The sequence below is a fragment of the Rhodnius prolixus genome, unplaced genomic scaffold, assembly GCF_049639745.1.
Source record: "Rhodnius prolixus isolate KJV_2025 unplaced genomic scaffold, Rpr scaffold_6, whole genome shotgun sequence".
Lineage (NCBI taxonomy): Eukaryota > Metazoa > Arthropoda > Insecta > Hemiptera > Reduviidae > Rhodnius > Rhodnius prolixus.
The window spans coordinates 38,782,309-38,806,853 of record NW_027411634.1 but is presented as its reverse complement, the minus strand read 5'-3'; the positions used below and the strand labels follow the sequence as shown (position 1 = coordinate 38,806,853).

General features: G+C 36.1%; 1 protein-coding gene across 12 annotated transcripts in view; it reads right to left on the bottom strand.

Moving 5' to 3' along the window:
• The window catches only part of Fbxl7 (F-box and leucine-rich repeat protein 7), a 162,860-nt gene that overhangs the window by 12,011 nt on the left and 126,304 nt on the right, over nucleotides 1-24,545 (bottom strand). For 7 of the 12 annotated variants that reach the window (XM_074140333.1, XM_074140328.1, XM_074140326.1 and 4 more), the window contains 3 exons: nucleotides 21,514-21,575; nucleotides 4,835-5,175; nucleotides 4,535-4,755 (listed from right to left, as the gene is read on the bottom strand). In XM_074140333.1, coding sequence (XP_073996434.1) covers nucleotides 4,535-4,755; nucleotides 4,835-5,172 — 559 coding nt within the window. In that variant the 5' untranslated portion in view covers nucleotides 5,173-5,175; nucleotides 21,514-21,575. Of the gene's footprint in view, nucleotides 1-4,534; nucleotides 4,756-4,834; nucleotides 5,176-12,653; nucleotides 12,829-21,513; nucleotides 21,576-24,545 lie in introns of all 12 variants that reach the window. The other 5 variants (XM_074140338.1, XM_074140332.1, XM_074140334.1 and 2 more) reach the window with 1 other exon arrangement.

Genomic DNA, 24,545 nt, shown 5'->3' with positions numbered 1-24,545 from the left:
ACTGCCTTTTCAGTACAAAGTAGTAAGTTTCAAATAAATTATTTTTTTTTAATTCGTTATCAGGAAAACAGAAGGTACTGTGTTGCTTAACTCTCTACCGCCTCTCAATATTTCAGTATTACTATCAACTTTTATCTGTTAAGAGTTCTATCAGTAGTTCAACAATAAGAAATAATATTGCTAAGGAAATCTACACATTAAATAAACTGTATAGTATTTCAGGATGTTGAATTGAACATCGTATTTCAGGATTCTAAATCCGACAATAAGCTTCTTTGAAATATACACAGGAAGAAAGGTAGAGAGGAAACCTGTTGCTTAGAAAGAAAAAACCTCTTAAAAAGTGGGATTTAAGCTTCTTCTAACACATACAAAAAAAAATCCAATGAAGTTGAATTCTTTCATGAGAAGAGCTTTTACTAAACTGATGGTAAAGCCACTTGTTGCTTATATTTATCTCTTTTCTATATTTCAGTGCATAATCCCTTTTAATACTTTAATTCTCTCCCAAATTCCTTTTAAGTTACTTCAATTCATTTTTAGTTGAAATGCTTATTTTAATTTATTTATTTTTTTACTTTTTCTTACCATTTAAGAGATATTTGTAAACAATGTAAACGTATCGATTTTCTTTTTGTTATCATCAAAAATATACGTTTTGAGTGGTTTTTAAAAAATAAAATGATGCGTTCATCCTGAAGCAGAGATAGGTAAAAATTTAATCGACCAAAATTAGTTGATTAAATTAAATTTTATTTTAATTGGAATTTAATCGATTAAAATTTTTAATCATAAAAAAAAATTAAGATAAAAATAACATTAAAATAATCAAAAATTTAAATTGATTGAATTAAATACCAAATTTAATTTAAATTACGCTAATCGATAAAATTGTTTAATTTAATCAAAATTTAACTGATTAAATTTTTAAAACCAAACATTGCCAATGGTTAAACTAGGATCGAGCCAATGCACCTTCATTCTGTCTAGCTGGTGCCTCATCTACATCAATATTATTACTGTTCTCAAACTCAGCACCTTCATTCTACCAACTAACAGCCTCATCTCCATCAATATTATTACTGTACTCAAACTCAGCACCTTCATTCTACCAACTAACAGCCTCATCTCCATCAACAGTATCACTGTTTTCAAACTCAGAACCATCATTCCACCAATACGAGTGCTATCAATTGTAGAAAGTGCTTGGAGAATTAGGGAAAAAACTTTTGAAATATTGTTCCCTTTCTATTCTCAAAGACCCACTCCAAAAATTGTGAGGTTGACTCCCTTTGTCCAAAATCTCAATATATTGTTGAGGAGAGTGCTTGAGGATTATCACAAGACCGGTCTTTGGAACTAAGTTCTGATGACGTCTCTATTGACGTATCATACGAGATTCTTTTCATGAGAAAGTAAAGTGAAACTGTGGAATATTACCGAAAACTATTCGAAAACCATCTTAAAATTCTTGAAAAAAAAAAAACGATTTTTTTTTATTCGATTAATTTGTTAACAATATTTCTCAGTATCTACTTACGATTAATATTATTTCTAAAATCACAGAAAAAAATAGTTAATAAAATATGAGGAAATAATAAAAGATTTAGAAAAATAAATGAAAGCACCATTGTTAATACGCTTTGATCAGCCAAGAATCGTTTTCATTGGAAGAGGCGTGTTCACACTAGAGGTGGGCGTGACTACATTAGAGGTGGGCGTGATTACACTAGAGGTGGGTATGACCCGCCCACAGTCTGCACTGTGATTGGCTAATACTTTAAACTGAATAATTTCAATAAAATAAGTAATTTAAATTTTTTTTTCCAATATTTCTCCCATAGGTATTTGATAAACTTTCGAATTAAGCAAGAAAAATATTTTCCTTTAAAAATACGATAAATAATATTTCTTTTAGAATAATACTTAATGTTTTACACAATTATCGTTAACAGAAACAAAAAAAACTTCATAATTTGTATCGTTTAATCGTGAAATAGATAAAAGAGAAATAGGCATATTGTAGACTTGTAAGCCGCCATTAAATAGGCTGTAACCTTACTACTTCTATCCGGTGGAGAACTCTAGTGGCAATTTCTGTAAACATAAATGCAGTTTGTAAATTTACCTTTATACCATGTTGACGTCTCACTAGACTAATATAGAACCATCTTACACTCACATTTAACCATGTTGGCGAACCACTAGACATAGGACAATCCTGTACAGTCATATTTAACCATGTTGACAACTCACTAAACTTAGGTAGGACAATCCTACACTCATATTTACCTTCTTTTTAACCGCATTAGATGTAACCTATTTATCTATTAGTCTATTATTTTGTCAGCCTATCTACTACTCATCTCCATGTTAGTGAAATAAGTTATTTGAGCTAATTTTTCACCTTTGCTATTCCACTCTGGTTCTTTAGGACGTTCCTGGATTAGAAAGATCCCAAGTAAGGCTACATTACTCAGTTAATTTGTGAGTAATTGTTTAGTCCTGTGTATACATTCCAGTAAATCTCACTCTATGATACATTGAACCAACCTTGAATTGATTTGCCACTTACAAAGTTGGCGAATGCCTACTTTAATGTAACCTTCATCTTACTGAACCGACTTGGTTACTCAATGTGGATAGAGAGGATGTATTTTATTCCACATGTATGAACACTTTGCAAGTTAAAAGTATTACTTGTTACTCCTCCAGTAAACTATCTACTATGATTGTTTGTTTTATAGATTTTAATGCCAAAAATCCTATTGTACATGGTGTCCCCAAACAAACAATTGCTCCAGCGATACGTCAATAGAGACGTCATTAGAAGTTAGTTCCAAAGACCGGTTTGTGATAATCCTCAAGCACTCTCCTCACCATAATATTGAGAGTTTGGACAAAGGGAGTCAACCTCATAATTTTCGTAGTGGGTCTTTGAGAATAGAAAGGGAACAATATAGTTAGAAAGAGAAGATATTTCAAAAGTGTTTTTCCCCAAATTCTCCAAGCACTTTCTACAATTGATGGCACTCGTATTGGTAGAATGAAGGTTCTGAGTTTGAGAACAGTGATACTGTTGATGGAGATGAGGCTGTATAGGAAAAGTTTTTTTTTTTTTGAGATACTGAGAAAGATGGCCTCGGCCAAAACATGGTCCGCGCCATGAGCGGCTCAAGAAATGGGAAGTAGCCATGATCATCGACTGCGGCAAAGGCGGTGACACTGGACCTGCGCTAATACCAAAATGGTTCTGTTGACTGCAATGAAATCTGCTCCTGATTGCAAAATTAGCCGGATTTTTATTATCAGCTGTATCATACCTGATTCGTAAAACAAGACTTTGACCATAACATTTATAAATGAAGGTTTTGCAATGTTTTTGCATTTTAATAAATAATAAGGGGAAAAAAATATATATACATATATATATAATAGACAAGCCTTGTTATTTTTGGTGGAATGGACGAAGGAAGAACAGATAAAGAAACTGATGGTTTTGTATGTGAGAAAGAATGGAGACAGACATATATTGGACAAACACTCGCAGCACACTTATGAACACACAAACCTAAAACATACTAACTTCTCGAAGAGAAGACAACATAAGTGTGTTCGTTTTTTGGAGAGTAACGGTTCTGGAGCACGCAACGCACACTGTGGAAGAAGTGGGCCCGTTTTTTTTTTTGTATGAAGGTAAGACAGTCCAGTCCACGAGCAGGAGGAGGCTGTAGTAGTGTGATAAAGGAAGATGAAGATGAAGAAGAAGAAGTAGGAAAAGAAATAGCCTCACGAAGAATATCTTAAAGGACAAGTGTAATGAGAGAAGGAGAATTGAAGGAAGACAAAGAATGAATGCGAGCTAGTCTCCTTCCTCCACCCCCCTATACACACACCTAACTTCCTTCCTTCAGTGTCCAACATCTTCGACACCCCTCCCGAGAGGGGGGGCCAATAATACTTCAATATGCTAATAACATGCAAAACAGCGGGACTCTCTAAGGAAAAGTACTTCGAAAGGAAAAGAAGAGTTAACAGAAGAGATTTTTTGGTGGAACACATGACCGGTCTGCCGACATTCCAGTTGTGCGCATGCGTTATTTATTTATTTTTTCCACGTGTTTTTACTTTTTTTTAAAAAAATAACCACGAATAATTTAATAATAGGCTGTTTCACAGTTTTCGTGAAAACTGTATGACAAATTTTCTTCAAATCATTCAGGTGATCTTAAATTGAAGTTGATGGACATACAAATATACTGAAAAATTTCTTCATTAAACGACCACTTCCGGCGGAGCTACATATTTTCACCAAAACCTTATCGCGGTTTCCTGGGTAAAACTTGAAATCGATAATTTGCATGATTACAATATCTTCTCTTCCTAACAGAAGAGTAAAATGAAGTAACAAAAAAAAATCACACAGAAAAATTGAGGAAAAAATTATTAAATCGTCAATCATTGCAAAAGATTCCTCCACAAAATGGGGACAATGAATGTGGTGGGGTGAAAATTTCAAACTAAGCAGTTTTACCAGTAATGTCTAAATGGTGTAGATTGGTGGCCCTTGTGACCAATTCGAACAACGCCGTATCCGTTATGGCAGAGCATCCGTGCAGCTGTACATGCGTCAGTTCTGGACACCGCCGGGCCAGCATCACCACCCCCTTGTCCGTCATCCACGCACCTTCGCTTAACATCACCTTCCTTAAACCCGCTCGGCCTTGCGCACTGCATAATCTTCGTACTATACATCTGTAATCAGAACAAAAAAAAAATGAGTTTTGTTTTCTTTCAAGATTTCAGCAGTTAGTAAAGGGATGGATAACCTTACCTGATTGCTTTATCACCAGACAAATGTTCACCAATAAGCGTAAGACTAGTCCAAAGGCTTTGATCCCAAGCTAGCGTCTCCCAACGACGGCACACCCTTGCGCAGACCACCAGCTCTGATGAATCTAACCATTGGAACACTTTGAGCAGTGCATCGTCGGTGAGTCGTTCAATGTGCGAGACCGCCCGGGTAGACCTCTTGGAGGCCTTGTCCGGCCAACAGGGGCTGGAGACCAGTGTGTGGTAACCTTGGTCCAGGCTAGAGCCGTAGTAGTCGGGCGAACTGCGACCCAGCTTGGCCAATGGGCACGCCATTCCAGGCGATCCCCTACCCAGCATCACCTGCAACAAATCATCCATTTATGGTTTAAATATATCAAAGTGTGAATTACATATTAAATCTTCAGTAATAAGGAAAAATTTTGCTAATCTTAATTTTTGGGTGCAGAATATCTTTTAATAATTATATGTTTTGCTTACAGAGACTTTAATGCATACGACCCACAACAATTTCTTATTTACAAAACAATATTTCGACCAATAAGGGCTTATGAGGTTCTGCCCAAAGCTTCTAATAACATATATGCTCCTTTCAGTTCCAAAATTCATCGCAAACGCACCTTACTTAGTCTCCATCGTCTTAAACTTCCTTACATCAACGGAAGTAAAACTATAATCGATAAAAGAGACTTAATATACTTAAATTGTAATATAATACTTAGCGCCCCGTCCAAAAGTTTAAGTTCTTTATGTATCATGTTGAAAGACTGCAACATGTACCATTTCATTGCTGTATATCCCTGCCTCTAAGAATTCAGGTTAAAATAGATTACGAGATCTCCTTGGAGGAGTTCATATCATATTTGAAGGGACTTCAATTATTCATCACTAATTAGGCATTGTTGGGATGCCTGTGAATGCAGATAACTTTAATTAGAAAGTACAAAAATGAATTTTAAATTCTAAAGTTAGCATAATTAGACGAATATTTTGTTGGTTTATTCTTAGATTACTACTGTATTTTAATGAATTTTTAATGGAGAAGCGTGACTGGCCAACAAGCTGTCAGTGAGGGGATCAAGAACTTCGAAAAAGTTTTAGAAGTTAAGAAAATGAGGAAACAGAACTGTGTGAAAATCGCACTATCAAGTAAAAAAAGTAAAGTAATCGCCTATTTTTTTCAGGCGGGGCTTAACGTCCAATTACCAATTAGGTGTCGTGAACGGAGGCGACTAGCAAATATACTTTACTGCAAAATTTCTTTTATTAACCATTAAATAAAATCCAAGCTAGACTAGTAGCGCAATACATCTTAGCTTTGCGGGCCTAGCTTCTAACCGCCTAACATACTTTACTGCAAAATTTCTTTTATTAACCATTAAATAAAATCCAAGCTAGACTAGTAGCGCAATACATCTTAGCTTTGCGGGCCTAGCTTCTAACCGCCTAACATACTTTACTGCAAAATTTCTTTTATTAACCATTAAATAAAATCCAAGGGGTTAGACTAGTACCGCAATACATCTTAGCTTTGCGGGTCTAGCATCTAACCGCCTAACATACTTTACTGCAAAATTTCTTTTATTAACCATTAAATAAAATCCAAGCTAGACTAGTAGCGCAATACATCTTAGCTTTGCGGGCCTAGCTTCTAACCGCCTAACATACTTTACTGCAAAATTTCTTTTATTAACCATTAAATAAAATCCAAGCTAGACTAGTACCGCAATACATCTTAGCTTTGCGGGCCTAGCTTCTAACCGCCTAACATACTTTACTGCAAAATTTCTTTTATTAACCATTAAATAAAATCCAAGCTAGACTAGTAGCGCAATACATCTTAGCTTTGCGGGTCTAGCATCTAACCGCCTAACATACTTTACTGCAAAATTTCTTTTATTAACCATTAAATAAAATCCAAGGCCTAGACTAGTACCGCAATACATCTTAGCTTTGCGGGCCTAGCTTCTAACCGCCTAACATACTTTACTGCAAAATTTCTTTTATTAACCATTAAATAAAATCCAAGCTAGACTAGTAGCGCAATACATCTTAGCTTTGCGGGTCTAGCATCTAACCGCCTAACATACTTTACTGCAAAATTTCTTTTATTAACCATTAAATAAAATCCAAGCTAGACTAGTAGCGCAATACATCTTAGCTTTGCGGGCCTAGCTTCTAACCGCCTAACATACTTTACTGCAAAATTTCTTTTATTAACCATTAAATAAAATCCAAGCTAGACTAGTAGCGCAATACATCTTAGCTTTGCGGGCCTAGCTTCTAACCGCCTAACATACTTTACTATAAATTTCTCATATTAACCATTAAATAAAATCCAAGGCCTAGACTAGTACCGCAATACATCTTAGCTTTGCGGGCCTAGCTTCTAACCGCCTAACATACTTTACTGCAAAATTTCTTTTATTAACCATTAAATAAAATCCAAGCTAGACTAGTAGCGCAATACATCTTAGCTTTGCGGGTCTAGCATCTAACCGCCTAACATACTTTACTGCAAAATTTCTTTTATTAACCATTAAATAAAATCCAAGCTAGACTAGTAGCGCAATACATCTTAGCTTTGCGGGTCTAGTCTATAACCGCCTAACATACTTTACTGCAAAATTTCTTTTATTAACCATTAAATAAAATCCAAGCTAGACTAGTAGCGCAATACATCTTAGCTTTGCGGGTCTAGCATCTAACCGCCTAACGTACTTTACTGCAAAATTTCTTTTATTAACCATTAAATAAAATCCAAGCTAGACTAGTAGCGCAATACATCTTAGCTTTGCGGGTCTAGCATCTAACCGCCTAACATACTTTACTATAAATTTCTCAAATTAACCATTAAATAAAATCCAAGCTAGTCTAGTAGCGCAATACATCTTAGCTTTGCGGGCCTAGCTTCTAACCGCCTAACATACTTTACTATAAATTTCTCAAATTAACCATTAAATAAAATCCAAGCTAGACTAGTAGCGCAATACATCTTAGCTTTGCGGGTCTAGCATCTAACCGCCTAACATACTTTACTATAAATTTCTCAAATTAACCATTAAATAAAGTTCCTAATCTCTGCCTGGAGATCTACTTCTCTCTCTAAACTAGCTCTACACGGTCCATGAAGAATCCTTCATGAAGCTTCGCAGGTCTCGCCTCTAACCGCTCGGCTACCGTGGCGCCTCACGCATTATCAAGTATTTCCTATCTAGTTAACTTCTTCTTCCTCTTTTTTTTGGACGAAATTCAAGAATATACAAGCTAACATTAGCGAAAAAAAATGGAAGTCCACTAAGGAAATGAAGACACTAAATAACAGCAGTCAATTAACTGTAGTGGCAGAAAAATGGATACCGTAAGTGCCCTGAGAAAGACAAAATTGTTATTTTTAAAATCGATATTCTAAGTCCTCTGAAATATGGTTTATGACCGCCGAAGATGAACGCTTGTTAAATGCCTGAAAAAAAAAAGGAGATCTTGAAAAGAATCATGAGCCTGGACAGAGAGGGGCACACCTGGAAGCCTGGTCTAGAAAAAACAAAAAAAAAACTAAGCTTCTTGAGTTGTTCGAAGATCAAGACCTGTTTTGGTGAATCTGGCATCTTGTAAATCTGGAAGGAAACCAAATCCTCCCAGAGTAAGCTGTTTTTAGTGACCATTCGGAAGTGGGGAGGGGGAGGATGGATAACCTCGTTAAGAGATAGCTCGATGATGTGGAAAAAGATTTAAAGGAGAGCTGGGGGATGCTGAAGGATGTTGAAGAGATGAAGGATTCTTCATGGACCGTGTAGAGCTAGTTTAGAGAGAGAAGTAGATCTCCAGGCAGAGATTAGGAACAGTTCTGAGACTCCAGCAGCTTGCTGTATGATTTTTTTTTCTTTCTTTCTTTTCCAGGAGCCTCTTACAGCTCACTGTCCACTGACAGTGTTGTTTTAAAACAAACTGAAGAACACTGGAGGCCGACAGTGCGCTGGAAAAGATTCTGGGTATGATGATCTCAGTTGACAACAGACTATTAAAAAAATTAATAAAAATATTCTGTCAGGATGGATTTATTCAAGATCCCAAAAATCTTATCTATAGAATACTTTGTTCTTTTTACATATTATTGGGCGCATTCTCCTTGTTTACATAAAAAATGGAATATCGATTTTTCTTTTAGGTTATTTTTGATAAAATAAACTTTAAAAGTTAGATATACGATTAAGTGGGGACAATCCATTGTATACTTTTGGTAAAACTTTTATCATTAGAATGAAATTCACGTACATACGAGGGTCGTTTGAAAAGTCCGTGCAAAGTCACGCTTGACCAAAAACGAAATCGTGTGAAGTGTTGCAAGGACGGTTTGCAGCTGTTCCAGAAGAATCCGCAGGACTTTAAGCGTCGTTTCGTCACTGTGGATGAAACATGGATACATCACTACACTCCTGAGACCAAAGAACAATCTAAACAATGGGTTACCAAGGGGGAATCTGCGCCAAAAAAAGGCGAAGACCGTTCCTTCGGCCGGAAAGATTATGGCGACTGTCTTTTGGGATTCGCAAGGAATAATCCTCATCGACTATCTGGAAAAGGGTAAAACTATTACAGGTGCATATTATTCATCGTTATTGGACCGTTTGTAAATCGAGCTGCAAGAAAAACGCCCACGATTGGCCCACAAAGTCCTTTTCCATCACGACAACGCATCAGCAGTTGTGGTCGCAAAATTAATGGAAATAGGGTTCCAACTCGTTTCACATCCCCCCTATTCTCCAGACTTGGCTCTCTCGGACTACTATTTGTTCCCCAATATGGCGGGAAAAAGATTTTATTCAAACGAGGAGGTGATTGCAGAAACGAATGGCTATTTTTCAGACTTGGACAAATCCTATTATTCGGAAGGGATCAACAAACTAGAGCAGCGTTGGACGAAGTGTATAAGCCTAAAAGGAGACTATGTTGAAAAATAAAAAAGGTTTACCCCAAAAAATTAAGTAGTTTTTATTTTTGCACGGACTTTTCAAACGACCCTCGTAGATAGATCTAATTAAATGCTAGCTAAAATTATTTTACGGTTAAAGTTCAGTATGTTGATCAAATATTTGATGAATTTTTGGCGCAAGTCTATTTATATAATTAGAAATCACTATCTACATGATATGCCAAGTTTACTCTCCGGCGGGGCTCTTGTCCACCTGTCCTCTTCAACTGCAATCCTCTTCCTTATACAGATCTGGTGCTAGCTACCTTGGGGTCTACACAGACAAACGACTCACGTGGAACCCACATACTAGACTTAAAAGGACAAGCAATGACGAAACGTGCGAAACTGCTTTACAGACTACTTGGACGACGCTCTAAATTGCCCATTGAACGATTACTATACAATACTATTCTCAAACCTATGGTGGACTTACGGACTAGAGCTGTAGGGTTCAGCCAAACCTACAAACATACGGACAGTACAGGACATTTCAATCAAAACTACTGCCGACAGATAGCTGACGCTCCTTTCTACGGTGACTAACCTCACTCTTCACACCGACCTCAACATTCCCTTCATAGACAAACTCGCCAAGACTAAATACCAAAAATTCCATACTACTCTCTCGACTAGCTCTAATCCTTTTGTACTGTCTCTCGCTTCCTCTTACATCCCTAATACTCCGCGCCGACTGAATCGCCAGTGGCCCCGCGACTTCCTTGTCGTCTGAAGAACTAAATCTCTCCTCTCTCCCACTCATATTCTCCTCCTCACATTCTCCTCTCTCCTATAGAGAGTGCTACCGCTGGGTAGCTTCTCTCCTCCTGCTCTCCTCCCGCACCAGTTCATCTCATTCACCTCCTATTTACTTATTGTATATATTTATACAGATTGTAAATTACAAAATAAATTAAAATCTACATGATATATAAATACAAAATTTTCAGTAACGTACCAATTTTGATGAAAACTAATCAGGTAATCCAAAATTTCAGAAAGGAAAACTCACCGGGAAATTCTTCACTACTTTTACAAACGTTAACTTTTAGTAACGATTGACAGCTGTAGAGATAGAACTTACTAACGACCAACGTTGTGAAATTTTCAAAGTAACATTTTTATAATTGGAGGGGTGCTATGCCGGGTGATAATTGAGTTCCTCCCCCCTTTTTTTACAGCTTACCCTATTGATAGATTATGTAGGGGATTTGTTACTCTAACCTCCACTTCCAACTTGGTGGCCCTAAACGTTTACCAGCTAGAGGTAACTTGATTTAAATATTATTGCTAAAATTCTAGTTTAATTTGATGAAATAATTTTCCAAATGTTTAAATTAATTTTTGTTCCCTAAAAGGGAATTATTGCGATCTGGATACAATATCCCCAGGGAAATACTTGTTTTGAGATCTCAGCTTCCCCAATCTGTGAATACCTCATAGAATAGAATTGAATAGATTAAATTAGGGCGGCCCTTAAGTCCTACGCCACTGCGACCCCTTTGGATCTATTGTGGCTCCCGATTTGAATATTGCAGATCCAGATTTGAATGTTTTAATTAAATTAGGAATCTTGCTTAGGGACAGAATAGAAATGCCAATATCTTGTCTGCTACTTCGTCACAATGAGATAAATAAAGGTACCGCCCGCTGTTAACAATTCTGAACAAGAAAACTGAACAGAAAGGAATCTATTGTAGCGAAATTATAACAATAGGTAATAAAAGTATGTAGATCGCCTTGGGCCGTACTAGATGACTTGCGCAATCATCTCAGATCTACTTCTCTCGCAGCTTCCCTCTTTCTCAGTGGATATTACACTCTTATCAGCGGGCCGCTTCAGTCGACGAGGAGGATTGTCTGGAAGGTGAGAAGAGGAGAGCTGTTGTACAAGAGTATTAGGATGGAGAGAGCTAGGAGGCTGTGAAAATGATAATTTAATGTAAAATTTATGTTTGTCTTTTATTTTTAAAAAGTCTTGATATAGATTTGATGTTTTACGAGGGGTTGGCTGAAAAGTAATGCACACATGCTTGCCGAGCGCGAACGAAGAGCTTCAAAAAGCGCGCGAGGTGGCATTTGGAAGTCATATTTTCCCTTATTACGTATGAGCAGTTTGAACTCGCTGCGTTCAGCCAGTATATTTTTAGATGCCGAAGTATGGACACTTGTACTGGTGCTATGTCACTGAGAGATAAACAGCGTGCTATTATCGACTTTCTTTTGAATATTTTGACAGGGGACGAATGATGGGTCCATCATTACGACACCCAGAAGAGAAAAGGCAGAGCAGCACTGAATATCGACATGCGTCTTCTCCTCGGCCCCGAATAAAGTTCAAAACAAAATCGTCCGCAAAAAAAAAAAAAAAATTCTCCTGTCTGGGTTTTGGGATGCTCACCAAGTTTATGTGACCGATTTTCCTGGATCCAGGGAGCAACGGTAAATTCTTCTCTCGGTACGTACAGACTCTAAGAAACCTCAGACGTCCGAGTTTGTCGTGTTAGAGGCCAGCTTGGCACCAATAATCTTGCAACACGACAACGCTCGTCCTCAAACCTCGCGCGGCGGAACTGCCAGAGGCTCTGGAAAAGCTGAAGTTTGAACCAATTCCACACTCTCTTTATTCCCCGGATCTTGCCACCCCCCACCCGCGATTTTTATTTGTTTCCTCTACTCTAGAGAGACCTCAAGGGTAATCACTACTCCTCAGACGATGAGGCAGCTGTCAAGTCCTGGATTCAAGAAAAGTCAAAAGAATTCTTCAGTGACAGAATGAAAAAACATGTTTGACTTTGGGAGAACTGTACTAGCGTTAATGGTGACTGCATTGAAAAGTAATACTTACATAATTGTGAAGCTTAAGAATTGCACTTTAATATACTTTCTGTCCGAACTTGATAACTGTTTTCTTTCCCCCTCTCCTAGCATGTGTGCAATACTTTTCAGCCAACCCTTGTAATGCTTTTATAATTATCAATACTTAAGTACCAGTACTTCAGTCACTTATTTGGAGAGTGATTCTAAACAGAAAATACAATAAAATTCATTAAATTGAATAGTTAAAAGTTAACCAAACTTTGAAAAAACTTCAATACCCCCCCAAAAAGATTAGGTATAATTATTATTTACAACTGGTGAGGGGCCCCCCCACACTAATGACCCCCAAATTCGATGCGCCTCCAAAAAAAACAGGTGAGTGTGTTTCCAACAATGTTGTAGTTCACATTGATGATATTGTTAATAATAAAATAGACCCCCAAAAGGCCAGCTGTCTCTCTAATCAGCTGGTGCACGCGATGTTGTTACGGTTCTTCTGGGGAACTGGCCATTTATATTCTCTCTCTGACGTTCATTATCTGAATTCCTATTGGCTCGCCTCCCATTAATTAATTATTGTCGTCAACAAGATGGTCGGTCTTTATATTTTTTGTTTTTTAAAATTCATATTTAAAAGTGAATTAAATTTTAAAAGAATTTCACTTAATTTATCCGTTGCAGCGTTTTTTTTTTTTTTTTAATTCTGACCGGTTTCGAACTTGTCTCCATCATCAGAGCTTGAATAATCATCAGTTTGGCGTAAGAATTCGTCACCTGAAAAATAGCTGAAGTTCATTTCTCTACACCAGTACTTCTTAAACCTTTTTGCGGCAGCGACCCCTTTTTAAAGTGAACAATTTCTTGCCGACCTCTTTATATCCTAACACCTAATGATGAGGCTATAAGTCGATTTAAGGTCATAATTTCGATATGATCGTAAGCTTATAAATAAAAAATATCAGGCTGCAGTAACACCTCTAAATTTTACATTAAATTATCATTTTCACAGCCTCCTAGCTCTCCATCCTAATCCTCTTGTACAACAGCTCTCCACTCCTCACCTTCCAGACAATCCTCCTCGTCAACTGAAGCGAAAATGGCCCAGGGTACCTACTGATGTGAGTGTAATATCCACTGAGAATGAGTATCACTAATGGGTGGTTGCTCTTACATGACATTCATGAGAACTTAACCCCAGTTTCATCAAAATTTACTTGATGCAACATTTGTTGCAGTTGTAAATGTTGCTAATAAAGTGAAAAAAAAAAAGAAAAAGAAAAAATTATCACAAATAAACTTTTTATCATAAAACTATGAAACCACTAAAAATGCTTCGTATTTATAATTTGTTAAATTATTTTTAATGGGTAGGATTCACGAAATAAACTAAATCTGGAATAAATATTTGTTACTGAAGGTCTCATAGCATTTTTGAATATTTTTTTTTTTTTTATTCAGGCTATTCTCTCACAGAGGAGAGATCAAAACTTGAGGAGGTGATTCAGCAGGTCAAATGCAACAAAAAATATTCTCTTCACTATGGCCCCATTCTCAATACTGTCCAAGATATTTGCATTACTTTAATTTCATTAAAATAAGTTGCACAAACAATTGCAGTCAACTGCTGCGTTTTATTGCTACTTAATTTTTTACTTCCGTTTTATTAAATAATGATTGTTAAAAACTAAAATGGCTACTTTTCTTTTTGTTCCTTCTCCGAAAATTGACATTTGAGAAAAATTAGTAGTGAAAAGTGGGTTACGCAAAATCCCAGTTTTCTGCATTTACACCCCTCTGTTCCGGGGTAGGGTTTTATTAAAAACCAAAAAAAAATCCATATGATCTTGAAGCTCAACAAATGGCGCAACTTTTTCTGAAATTATGTGAGACTCCTTGATTCATTAATCATTGAATGAATGCAGTTGAAAAAGTTTAACAAAAATCATCGATAAAGAATTTTTTTAGACATTAAAGTAAAAATTTCATTGTTATAAGAAACGTTTTGAGGCTCTGGGTTAAGCAGATTTATAGACAATTTAATGCTCTTTCGTCTCGGAATAAGCAGATTTGTTGTAGGATAAAGGATAGAAAAGTTACGGCCCGTTTTTATGGTGAAAAACGCGAATATCGACCAGAAAAGTTAAAAAATGCAAATATCTTGGACACTATTGAGAATCAGGCCAAAGTGAATAGAATATTTTTTTGCTGCATTTGTGCTGCTGAATCCCCTCCCAAAGTTTCGACCACTCCTCCGCATACACCCTGTATATTGGAACGGTACTTTCGTGTTTTTATTGACGTTAAAGTTGAAAATTGATGGCAAATGGCAAAAGAACTTTCAAAGAGATTGTTGGATATTATTCTCTTTTTTTTTAAATTCCAATCCAAAAAGTTGTTCTTGGGAGATTCAACTTTCAAGATTAACATCAGCAAAAAGGTTCTGCAAATACTTTCTGCGCAAAATCAGAAAACAATACAAAACTAGGGTTTCTGTTCCTAGTTTTTTTTGGGGGGGGGGAAGTAAACCCTTAAAACTTGCAGGACGAAAGGTTAGCTGCTCCCATCCCAGAAGATGTTAAGAAAACGATCAATTTTTCTAGATTAATATGGCAAATTCAATATTCAAAAGTTTCAAAATCTGGGTTAAAATGAAGAGAAATCAAAATGTGACCAACAGAACCACAAACACAGGTATCCCTTTTTTAAAAAATAGAATCGAACGAATTTCGCTATATTCTACCATTAAAGTCTTTTTATGATCAGAGTTCTTGAACGTATTCTCATAGTTGAAAATACCGGAAGCTTTCTTTTTTTTTAAAAGTGGGCACACTATCTCTCGTTTTTGTTTCTAGTTTTATCTTTTCTTGGTGGGCGGGTGGGGGGAGAGAAGTGTAAAGGTTAACCTGTTTGCACCTGGCGTTTTCTTAATCAATTCTTCCCTTTTTTTTATTCCTTTTGATTCGTTTTCCTTAAGTTATAATTAAGGAATAAACATCGTGAAACCACTAGGTTTCTTTTTATTCCCCTCCTTTTTGAAGATAACCTGCTAATAATTTTAAATGGGAGAGGTTATAAAAAAAAAAAAACTCACGTGAGGTTACAAAAAAACAACTACCTAACCTCACCTAACCTAATTTCCCCTATGGAGAAGAAAGCAGCCGCATTTTTCTAGTTCATAGAAGAGATGGTTTGAAAAATAAACTTACTGTTACGTGTCTAATCCAAACTAACTGGTGGTGGGCCAAATAGAATTGTGGCTCGCATGGAAACATAATCAATAGTGAACGTGTGTATGTAACGGGATGATGTATTCAATACGTAGATCTTTCTAGGGGGTGACCACATTAAGATTTGGGCAACACTAGCGGACACACCAGTGAAGGCAGGAAGGAAGAAGACGCGCGGTTGCTCTTCCCTAAAAAAGTACTCAATGAACAAAAAAAAAAACACCCTCTTGAACCTTCACACGACTTACGCTTACCACAATCGTGAACAAATAATCATTATTTTTTGAATTTGAGAACAAAAGACTTATTTATTTTAAGGTATTCGCTCAAATCTCCAAAATATAAGGGAAGTTGTAAGAAGTAATTTAATGAGTTATTACTCCCTGGCCATCACAGCCCATGAAGGGCTTGGGACCTCAGCCACAACAGCTTTCCAACGGTCCCTAGCAGCCGTTCTCCAAACCGTGCAGTCCGACCGCCCCAACATCGTCCATCCTCCACGTCCCTCAGCCATCTCAGCCTTGTGGTCTGCCTCTGGGGGGGCCTCTCCCACCAGGATGCCCATACAACGCGCTCTTTTTGGAGCTCCATTCGGTGTATGTGGTGTCCCAAACAAACGCAGTCTTCCTGCCTTTTTTTTTTTTTTTTTTGCAAGACACAATATTAGGCTCACCACAAACAGTTCAGCCACTTTTTGGTTCCTGCTGAGATTCTGAAGCCATCCTCTGTCCACGCAGGTCCAAATATTCTCCTTAATATTTTCCTTTCCCACCCTTGCGTATGCTTTGCTCATTTGCTCGGGTCAAAACCCATGTTTCTGAGCCGATAGGTGACAATCGGTCTCAGCACTGTCTTCAGGAGCCTTATTTTTTTGCTCTGCTCTTGACACATTTTTTCATTGTCGTTCCATCCATATCCTAAAGCAGTTTAATAGTTTTCGTCACCTTTTTCCAATTAAGGACCCGGCAACTCCTAGTTTCCTCTCTTATTATCTCCCCATTTCGACTATGGTTGCTTAGTGTATAGCGGTCTTTCTGGTGATATTGAAGCTAAGCTCAAGCGCCTCCATGAACTGCTTCATAAGATTTATTTTCAGCATTTCCAGAGACTCCCGCATTTCGCACTGCTACGATGAGTTGAAGTGGCTATTTCCTGTCTACAGCCGCCAGTATTTTTTGGCTTCATTCCTTTTTCAAGTCATCCAGTCTCAAAGACCATCCTATATTTTTCAACTCTTCAAGTTTAAATCCTCGATCCATTCCCGTAATACTAGATCTCGCTCATCTGATCTCTATATTCCCTCACACCATACCTCATCCTTTGACAAATTCTTCCTACCTCTCTCTGGAACTCCTTGCCATCATCTGTCCGCCATGCTCCTACCCTTTCTATCTTTAAATCCCTTCTAATCAGTTATCTCCTTTCTATCCAGCTTCCTCCGGAATTTTAATTGTTTTAATTTAATTCCTTAATTTCTATTTTTGTAAATACTTAGTATATTTTCTGTTTAATCACAGGCCAAACTGTTAAGGCCTCAATTTGTTCCTGTTTTTATCCTTAGGGGACAATTGTCCCAGAATAATAAATGTCTTTTCTATTCTGTTCTATTTTTATTTCTAAACACCGTTTAACTATTTTCCAGCAGCCATTCGTCCAGCAATATCTTCTGTTACATCGTTTTTTTAGAGGTTAACACTGAACCCAAATATTTGAAATTCCTTACTCCTTGAAAGGTATATTCCTCCACCCGTTGGTTTTTCCGAAATATCCTTCTCTTTCTTGTTACAACCAAATATTTGGTTTTCAGGCAGTTAACCTCCAATCCAAACTCTTTGGCCGCTGCTTCCATTACCAAAAACATTGCCTTTAGCTCTGTTTGAGATCTTGCCAATAAAGCCACGTCATCAGCATAGGCTAACACCTGTACCATCCAGAGTGTACAAATTCCCGCCTAGATTCGTCTGATAGCCTTCTCATAATCATCGCCTCTAAGACAATATTAAATAAGGTTAGCAACATCAGGTCTCTATAGTCTGAGTCCCGTGTTATTCTCAAATTCCCCTAAAAGTTTTGCCTTGGTCCATGGCTTTTCCGCCAACTTTCTCACAAGCACCATAGCCAACCAATTAGTATCTACGGAAAACCAAGTTCTCTCATACATTTTTAATTAGACCCTTGCGATTCACTTTGGTCATAAGCCATTTTTAAAATCAACGAAGAGGATTATGCACCTTCACATTCTGCACATAAAAATTTCTCAAAAATCAACCTTACAGTGAAAATATGGTGTAGCGTGAACCTATTCGATCTATTCTTCGGTAAATTTAATGAGTTATAACTAAAAATAAAATTCTGCAATTATTATTGCCAATAAACGTTGCATTTCAGTAATTTTTGATAATTACTAGGCTCGAACCATCTGTGTCTGCTATACTCAAAACTCCAACTACCCGAATGGGAAAGGCAGCTAGGTTCGTGCTGCTAGTTATTTATATATACATATATAAAATGAAATATCAATGGATATTATTTATACTCACACAAACATACAATATAATACACACACGGACATATATTACATATATAAATGTAATAACGGTTCCCTATATAATTATATGTAAATAATTTCAAATCCAAGCTGGTTGTGGGGCACTCTAATTACAGTGTCATATTTTACAATCTCCAAACCAGTGAGACATTCTCGTGCTCTTTAATTTAAATGTTATTCCGATTAATAAATATATAAGTATTAAGATATATAAAAAAAACAAAATACAAAAACTTTTAGATGAATTTTAGTGCTGACGTTTCTCACAAATCTGTCTCAGCCTCAATTATAAAAAGACGCATAGTATTTCTTTTAATTATGAATAATAAAAAAAAATGAGAGACGAAGCACTTTCTAGCAATTAATCTTTAAATTCTAAAAAGATTTTTAATTTTATTAACAATGGAAATGATTCGATATATTTTTTTTCTTCGATCGGCCGTGCAGAAAAGCACCATTTCCTCAATGATTACTGGTTTTCCGATTTGAAATCTTATCGCGGGCACAGGAAACAGGTCAATTTCCGCTAGTCAATTAGTTTGTATAATTTAGAATACCAATTTATATAGATAGTTCCTGAATAGATAGTTAGAGCGGTGATCTACGAGGTCTGTAAATTAAGTAATGAGACTGATTTTTTTAAATTTTTGTATTAAAAAAGAATTACAATTCTATATTGTCATCTTCAAAATAACTTCCTTCTGAAGCCACACAGCGCTGAAGATGTTTCTTCCACTCCTTATAGCAGTGCTCAAACTCCGATACTAGAATAGCCTTCAGCTGGACGCTGGAATGTTTTCGAACTGTCCCAAAATGAGTTCCCTTGAGGTGATTTTTCAAACTTCAGGAAGAGAAAAAAAAAGTCACAAGGACTCAAGTCAGGCATGAATAAGGAGGCTGAGGAGCCACAGGAATGTTTTTACTAGCCAAAAACTCTGATTTATTGAAATTGCTGTGTGACAAGGAGCATTATCGTGATGCAACACCCACTTGTTCTTGATGTTCTTGGTCTCACACGAATGACCCTTTTTCGCAAGTTTTTCAAGAACCTCTCGGTAAAAGTGTTGATTGACCGTTTGACCTTGAGGTAGAAACTCTTTGTGGACGATTCCGTGGATATCGAAAAAACAAATCAGCATGCATTTGCTCTTCGACTTCGCCATCCTTGCAATTTCAATAAACCAGAGTTTTTGGCCAGTAAAAACATTCCTGTAGCTCCTCAGCCTCCTTATTCACGCCTGACTTGAGTCCTTGTGACTTTTTTTCTCTTCCCGAAGTTTGAAAAATCACCTCAAGGGAACTCATTTTGGGATGCAGTCAAAAACATTCAAACGACTGTAACCTACCACAGCTGAAGGCTATTCCAGTATCGGAGTTCGAGCACTGCTATGAGGAGTGGAAGAAACGTCTCCAGCGCTGTGTGGCTTCAGAAGGAAGTTATTTTGAAGGTGACAATATAGAATTGTAATTCTTTTTTAATAAATTTAAAAAAATCAGTCTCATTGCTTAATTTACAGACCTCGTATTCTCTGATACTGGGAGGATCATTTGTCCCTCGGAGAGGTGGCCTATTTTCCACTACATTCCTCCACCATATTGGATTTTCTTTGTTGTACTTTGAATGAGACGGGTATGTAACTTCGAAAGTAAAAAAGTGTTTGCATCTTTTCGGATAGAAAGCAGAATGAACTCTCTTGAGTATGCACTTCCATACGATGATGTTCTAGGATCTGGAAGAGCTACTTCTGCTTTAAAAGATGTTGTAGACTGGAGGCTAAATAATAATGGAGATTTCGGGTTGCTAGGTGTTGGACAGAAGTTGGCCAAATCTGTCTGAAACCAGAGTCATCGAAGTTTCCGGAATGGGTAACACCGGGATGTTGCGCTGAATCTTTATACAGAATCTAGTTTGATACCCTCATGGGAGGGCATTTTGGTCTTATAGAGAACATGGCAAAATAGGGGGTTTTTTCATACACGATATTTTCATCAAGAGAGCATATGGGAACCGGAAAGGAAAACACCGGAAAACTCAATTAAAGATATTTTATAGGAGAGGAGCGTGCGAGTGCTCCTCGTTAGTTTTCTTCATTTTTTTTTTTTTAAAAAAAGGCCTCAAATTTAAAACGCGTATTTAAATGCGACCCGGAAACGTTCTGATTTCAATCATCAATCAATTTGATGATTTCATCATTTTGGTCTTTGAAACACTGTAAGCTCTTTAGATGTGACGAATAACAAGAATCGAAAATCACGCAAAAATAAAAAAAATTATAGTCTCAAAATAAGTCATAATTCAAAATACAAAATATATATATATATATAAAAAACTTGTCTGCATAATTTATGATAGCCTAATCGTGTTATAAATTATAAAATATTAAAATAAATAAATTATTTTTACAATAAAACTATAAAAAAATAAAAAAGAAAAAAGAAAAATTAAAAAGAAAATACCAAACACATTTATCTTCAGACTGAATGGTGTGAATTTGAGTGGACAAACACACCCAGAGCAGAAAACTTGCGTAAAATACAGATGTTACCATGTACGTATGTGTGTGTGAGTATGTTTGGGGATACATCTTATTACACAAGCGAGGAATGTCCTAGATTCCAGAGACCGGCACAACACTTCTTGGACCGAGCACAATCTAAGAAGGATAGAAGAAGATGCCAGCGGGCTTTTTTAACGGTTTCTCCATTAGAATAAGCGGAGCTTGTTCCAGGGAGGTTTGGCTCGGCTGCTGGAGACGCCACTAGATCCTGTATTATTATAATAGATATTTCTATCTAAAATTTGTTAGCAAATAGTTTACAACATATCAGTAAAGTTCAAATCCATCAACTATCACACACATTTCAGATATTTTATTATTGAGAAATGGGTCGAAAACATTTTGTTAAATAGAAATAAAATTCCAAGGCATAGTTTCATCGCAATTTCACTACCAAAACTAGCTAGAAAGTAAATCTTTGTGAAGAATATCAATTTACAACAAATTACATCTACATTAACAACTGCACCAATTAAATCAAAACGTTTGAGTATTTTTTTCCCCCCAATACAGAATTTTGAGTACATAAAGCAAAAAATATTTGTATCCACTAACCGGGCTGATGAAATCATACGTGATGCTGGATTCTTACATGGTCCTATACAGCTCTGCCCTTTCTGTAAACAAACAAATAAATAATTAAATTTGTGTTTTTAAGGAACAATTTACAAGCAAACAAAAAATAAACAAAAAACAATCTTTAATGCTAACAACAAAAATGTAAATTAAAAAAAAACCTGTTGACAACTTAATTAAATTAAATTTTTTGTAAATGAAATAAATAAATAAATTAAAGTCTAGTTTTTACAAGACTTAAACGTTAAAAATTATTTAAGAACATTATTTATAACAAGTATAAAAAAATAAACAATAAAGGCAATATTTTGGTTACAGCATTAAAGATAATAAAATACAAAATAACAATAATTATAAGTTAGTTCTTTTGTTTATTGTCTATTCGTTGTTTGTATTTTTCAAGTCAAATAAATTTGATAATAATAACAAAAAAGACTAAAAACTTCTGCTGTTTAGAATACGTTTTATTGTTAGTATAGTTTCATTTTAATTGGACAGCTATAATGGGGTCTTGTAAACTTGTCTGTTTACGTGTAAACAATTTTGATTACTTGTAAACTTTTAACGGTGTAAGGTCAACAAAGACAAAAAAATTTAAAGCAATGGTGATATATAACAAGCTATTTTTTTTTTTTTTACATCGTTTACAATGTCACAGCTTTAGTGTTGTTTTTTTTTGTGAATATGGTGGATAAAGGAGAAATATAAATAATATTTTCAGACGGGGCTTTACGTCCAACTACCAAATTAGGTGTCGTAGGCGGAGGCGACTAGCAAACATACTTTACTATAAATGTCTCATATGAACCATTAAATAAAATCCAAGGCCCTAGACTAGTACCGCAATACATCTTAGCTTTGCGGGTCTAGCCTCTAACCGCCTAACATACTTTACTGTAAATTTCTCATATTAACCATTAAATAAAATACAAGGCCCTAGACTAGTACCGCAATACATCTTAGCTTTGCGGGTCTAGCCTCTAACCGCCTAACATACTTTACTGTAAATTTCTCATATTAACCATTAAATAAAATACAAGGCCCTAGACTAGTACCGCAATACATCATAGCTTTGCGGGTCTAGCCTATAGCCGCCTAAACATACTTTACTGTAAATTTCTCATATTAACCATTAAATAAAATACAAGGCCCTAGACTAGTACCGCAATACATCTTAGCTTTGCGGGTCTAGCCTATAGCCGCCTAAACATACTTTACTGTAAATTTCTCATATTAACCATTAAATAAAATACAAGGCCCTAGACTAGTACCGCAATACATCTTAGCTTTGCGGGTCTAGCCTATAGCCGCCTAAACATACTTTACTGTAAATTTCTCATATTAACCATTAAATAAAATACAAGGCCCTAGACTAGTACCGCAATACATCTTAGCTTTGCGGGTCTAGCCTATAACCGCCTAACATACTTTACTGTAAATTTCTCATATTAACCATTAAATAAAATCCAAGGCCTAGACAAGTACCGCAATACATCTTAGCATTGCGGGTCTAGCCTATAACCGCCTAACATACTTTACTGTAAATATCTCATATTAACCATTAAATAAAATCCAAGGCCTAGACTAGTACCGCAATACATCTTAGCTTTGCGGGTCTAGCCAATAACCGCTCGGCTATAATACCTAATATTAAATATAAGTATAAGTATTATTAAAGATTGGACATATATGATTGACTGGTACCACATCATTGAATTAATTTTTGTAAGATTTTATTATTTTAAAAGAAATTTTTACTACAAATTTTAAGATTCAAGAAAATTTAGTTACGTCAAATTTTGGTTATAGAAAGAGGTGAGTTTTCTCACTTTTCCTTCTTTTCCGCTCCAATCAAAACATTCAAAGGCAGCTTTAGGCTAGGCGAATTAATTGGCCCTATGATTGGTAATTTTGGATTAAAGTTAAGATGTTAGCCAAACCATTACCCCCATTTTTCTTTCTGTACGTCATCAATTTCTGAAGAAATAAGCGAATGGCTGAAATGACTGAAACGATACACTAACACACGCCAAAACTGGCCAACAAATAACCCAGTATAAATAAATTCCGTATACATACATACGTACATAACATGTAAGATGTGTACATATACTTACACAGTGTGTATGTGTGTGCCAAATAACTTTTACTTTCTTTCACCTGGATTATTTTAAAAAGGCCAGGGTGCGCGCGCATCTCGACCATCTAGAGTCATGTCCCTGCCTGCATTGGATTGTAAAACTAGATATAACACAACGTTTAAGTCCAACTGTCTAAATACATTAAGATAAATATCAACTTTTGCAACATTCTGTTGCAATTATACTCTTTTTTTTTAAATTACTATTTATTTTTTTAATTTATTTATTTACTAGGGTTGCCTCTAGTGGTAATGAAGGTGAATTTGTAAAGTAGGGGGTCCCCAGTTCCAATTCCACGTGTAGCTACTTTTAATTTGTTTGGCCAAAAATTTAAAACAGTAAAGTATGTGCTTTTGCTGCAAGTCCATTAAGTTGAACTTTTAAGTCCTGCCACAAAAAATAGGCGATTTAATAGGAAATTAAATCATATTGTCAGGGCATAAATAAAAATTATACTGAATTAAATACAATATAAGCATTGAATTTATCTCAACTTATTCACTGAGATTTATGCATTGAACTGCTCCAATTGGAGATTTACTAAATAATTCCACAGGCTCTGATAGGCTACTTATTAAGGCTTATCCAAGTTTTTGCCGATAAGATAAGGCTATAACAGTTTTCAGTAGATAAGGTAGGACACTTATCGAACCATCTCACCGGAAATAACGACAAACAAACAAACACACACCCCCCACACAAAAAAAGTGAAGAGAACGAAAGAGTATTTCCGGCAGATCTTTTTTCTAAATTAATAAATTCACCGGAAATCCACGTTTAGGAGATCCATTAAGTTCGAAGGGATTTCTCAAAATAAATAAATAAAAATAAAAAATAGATGAAACAAAAAAACAATTTAGTTTAGTGCCC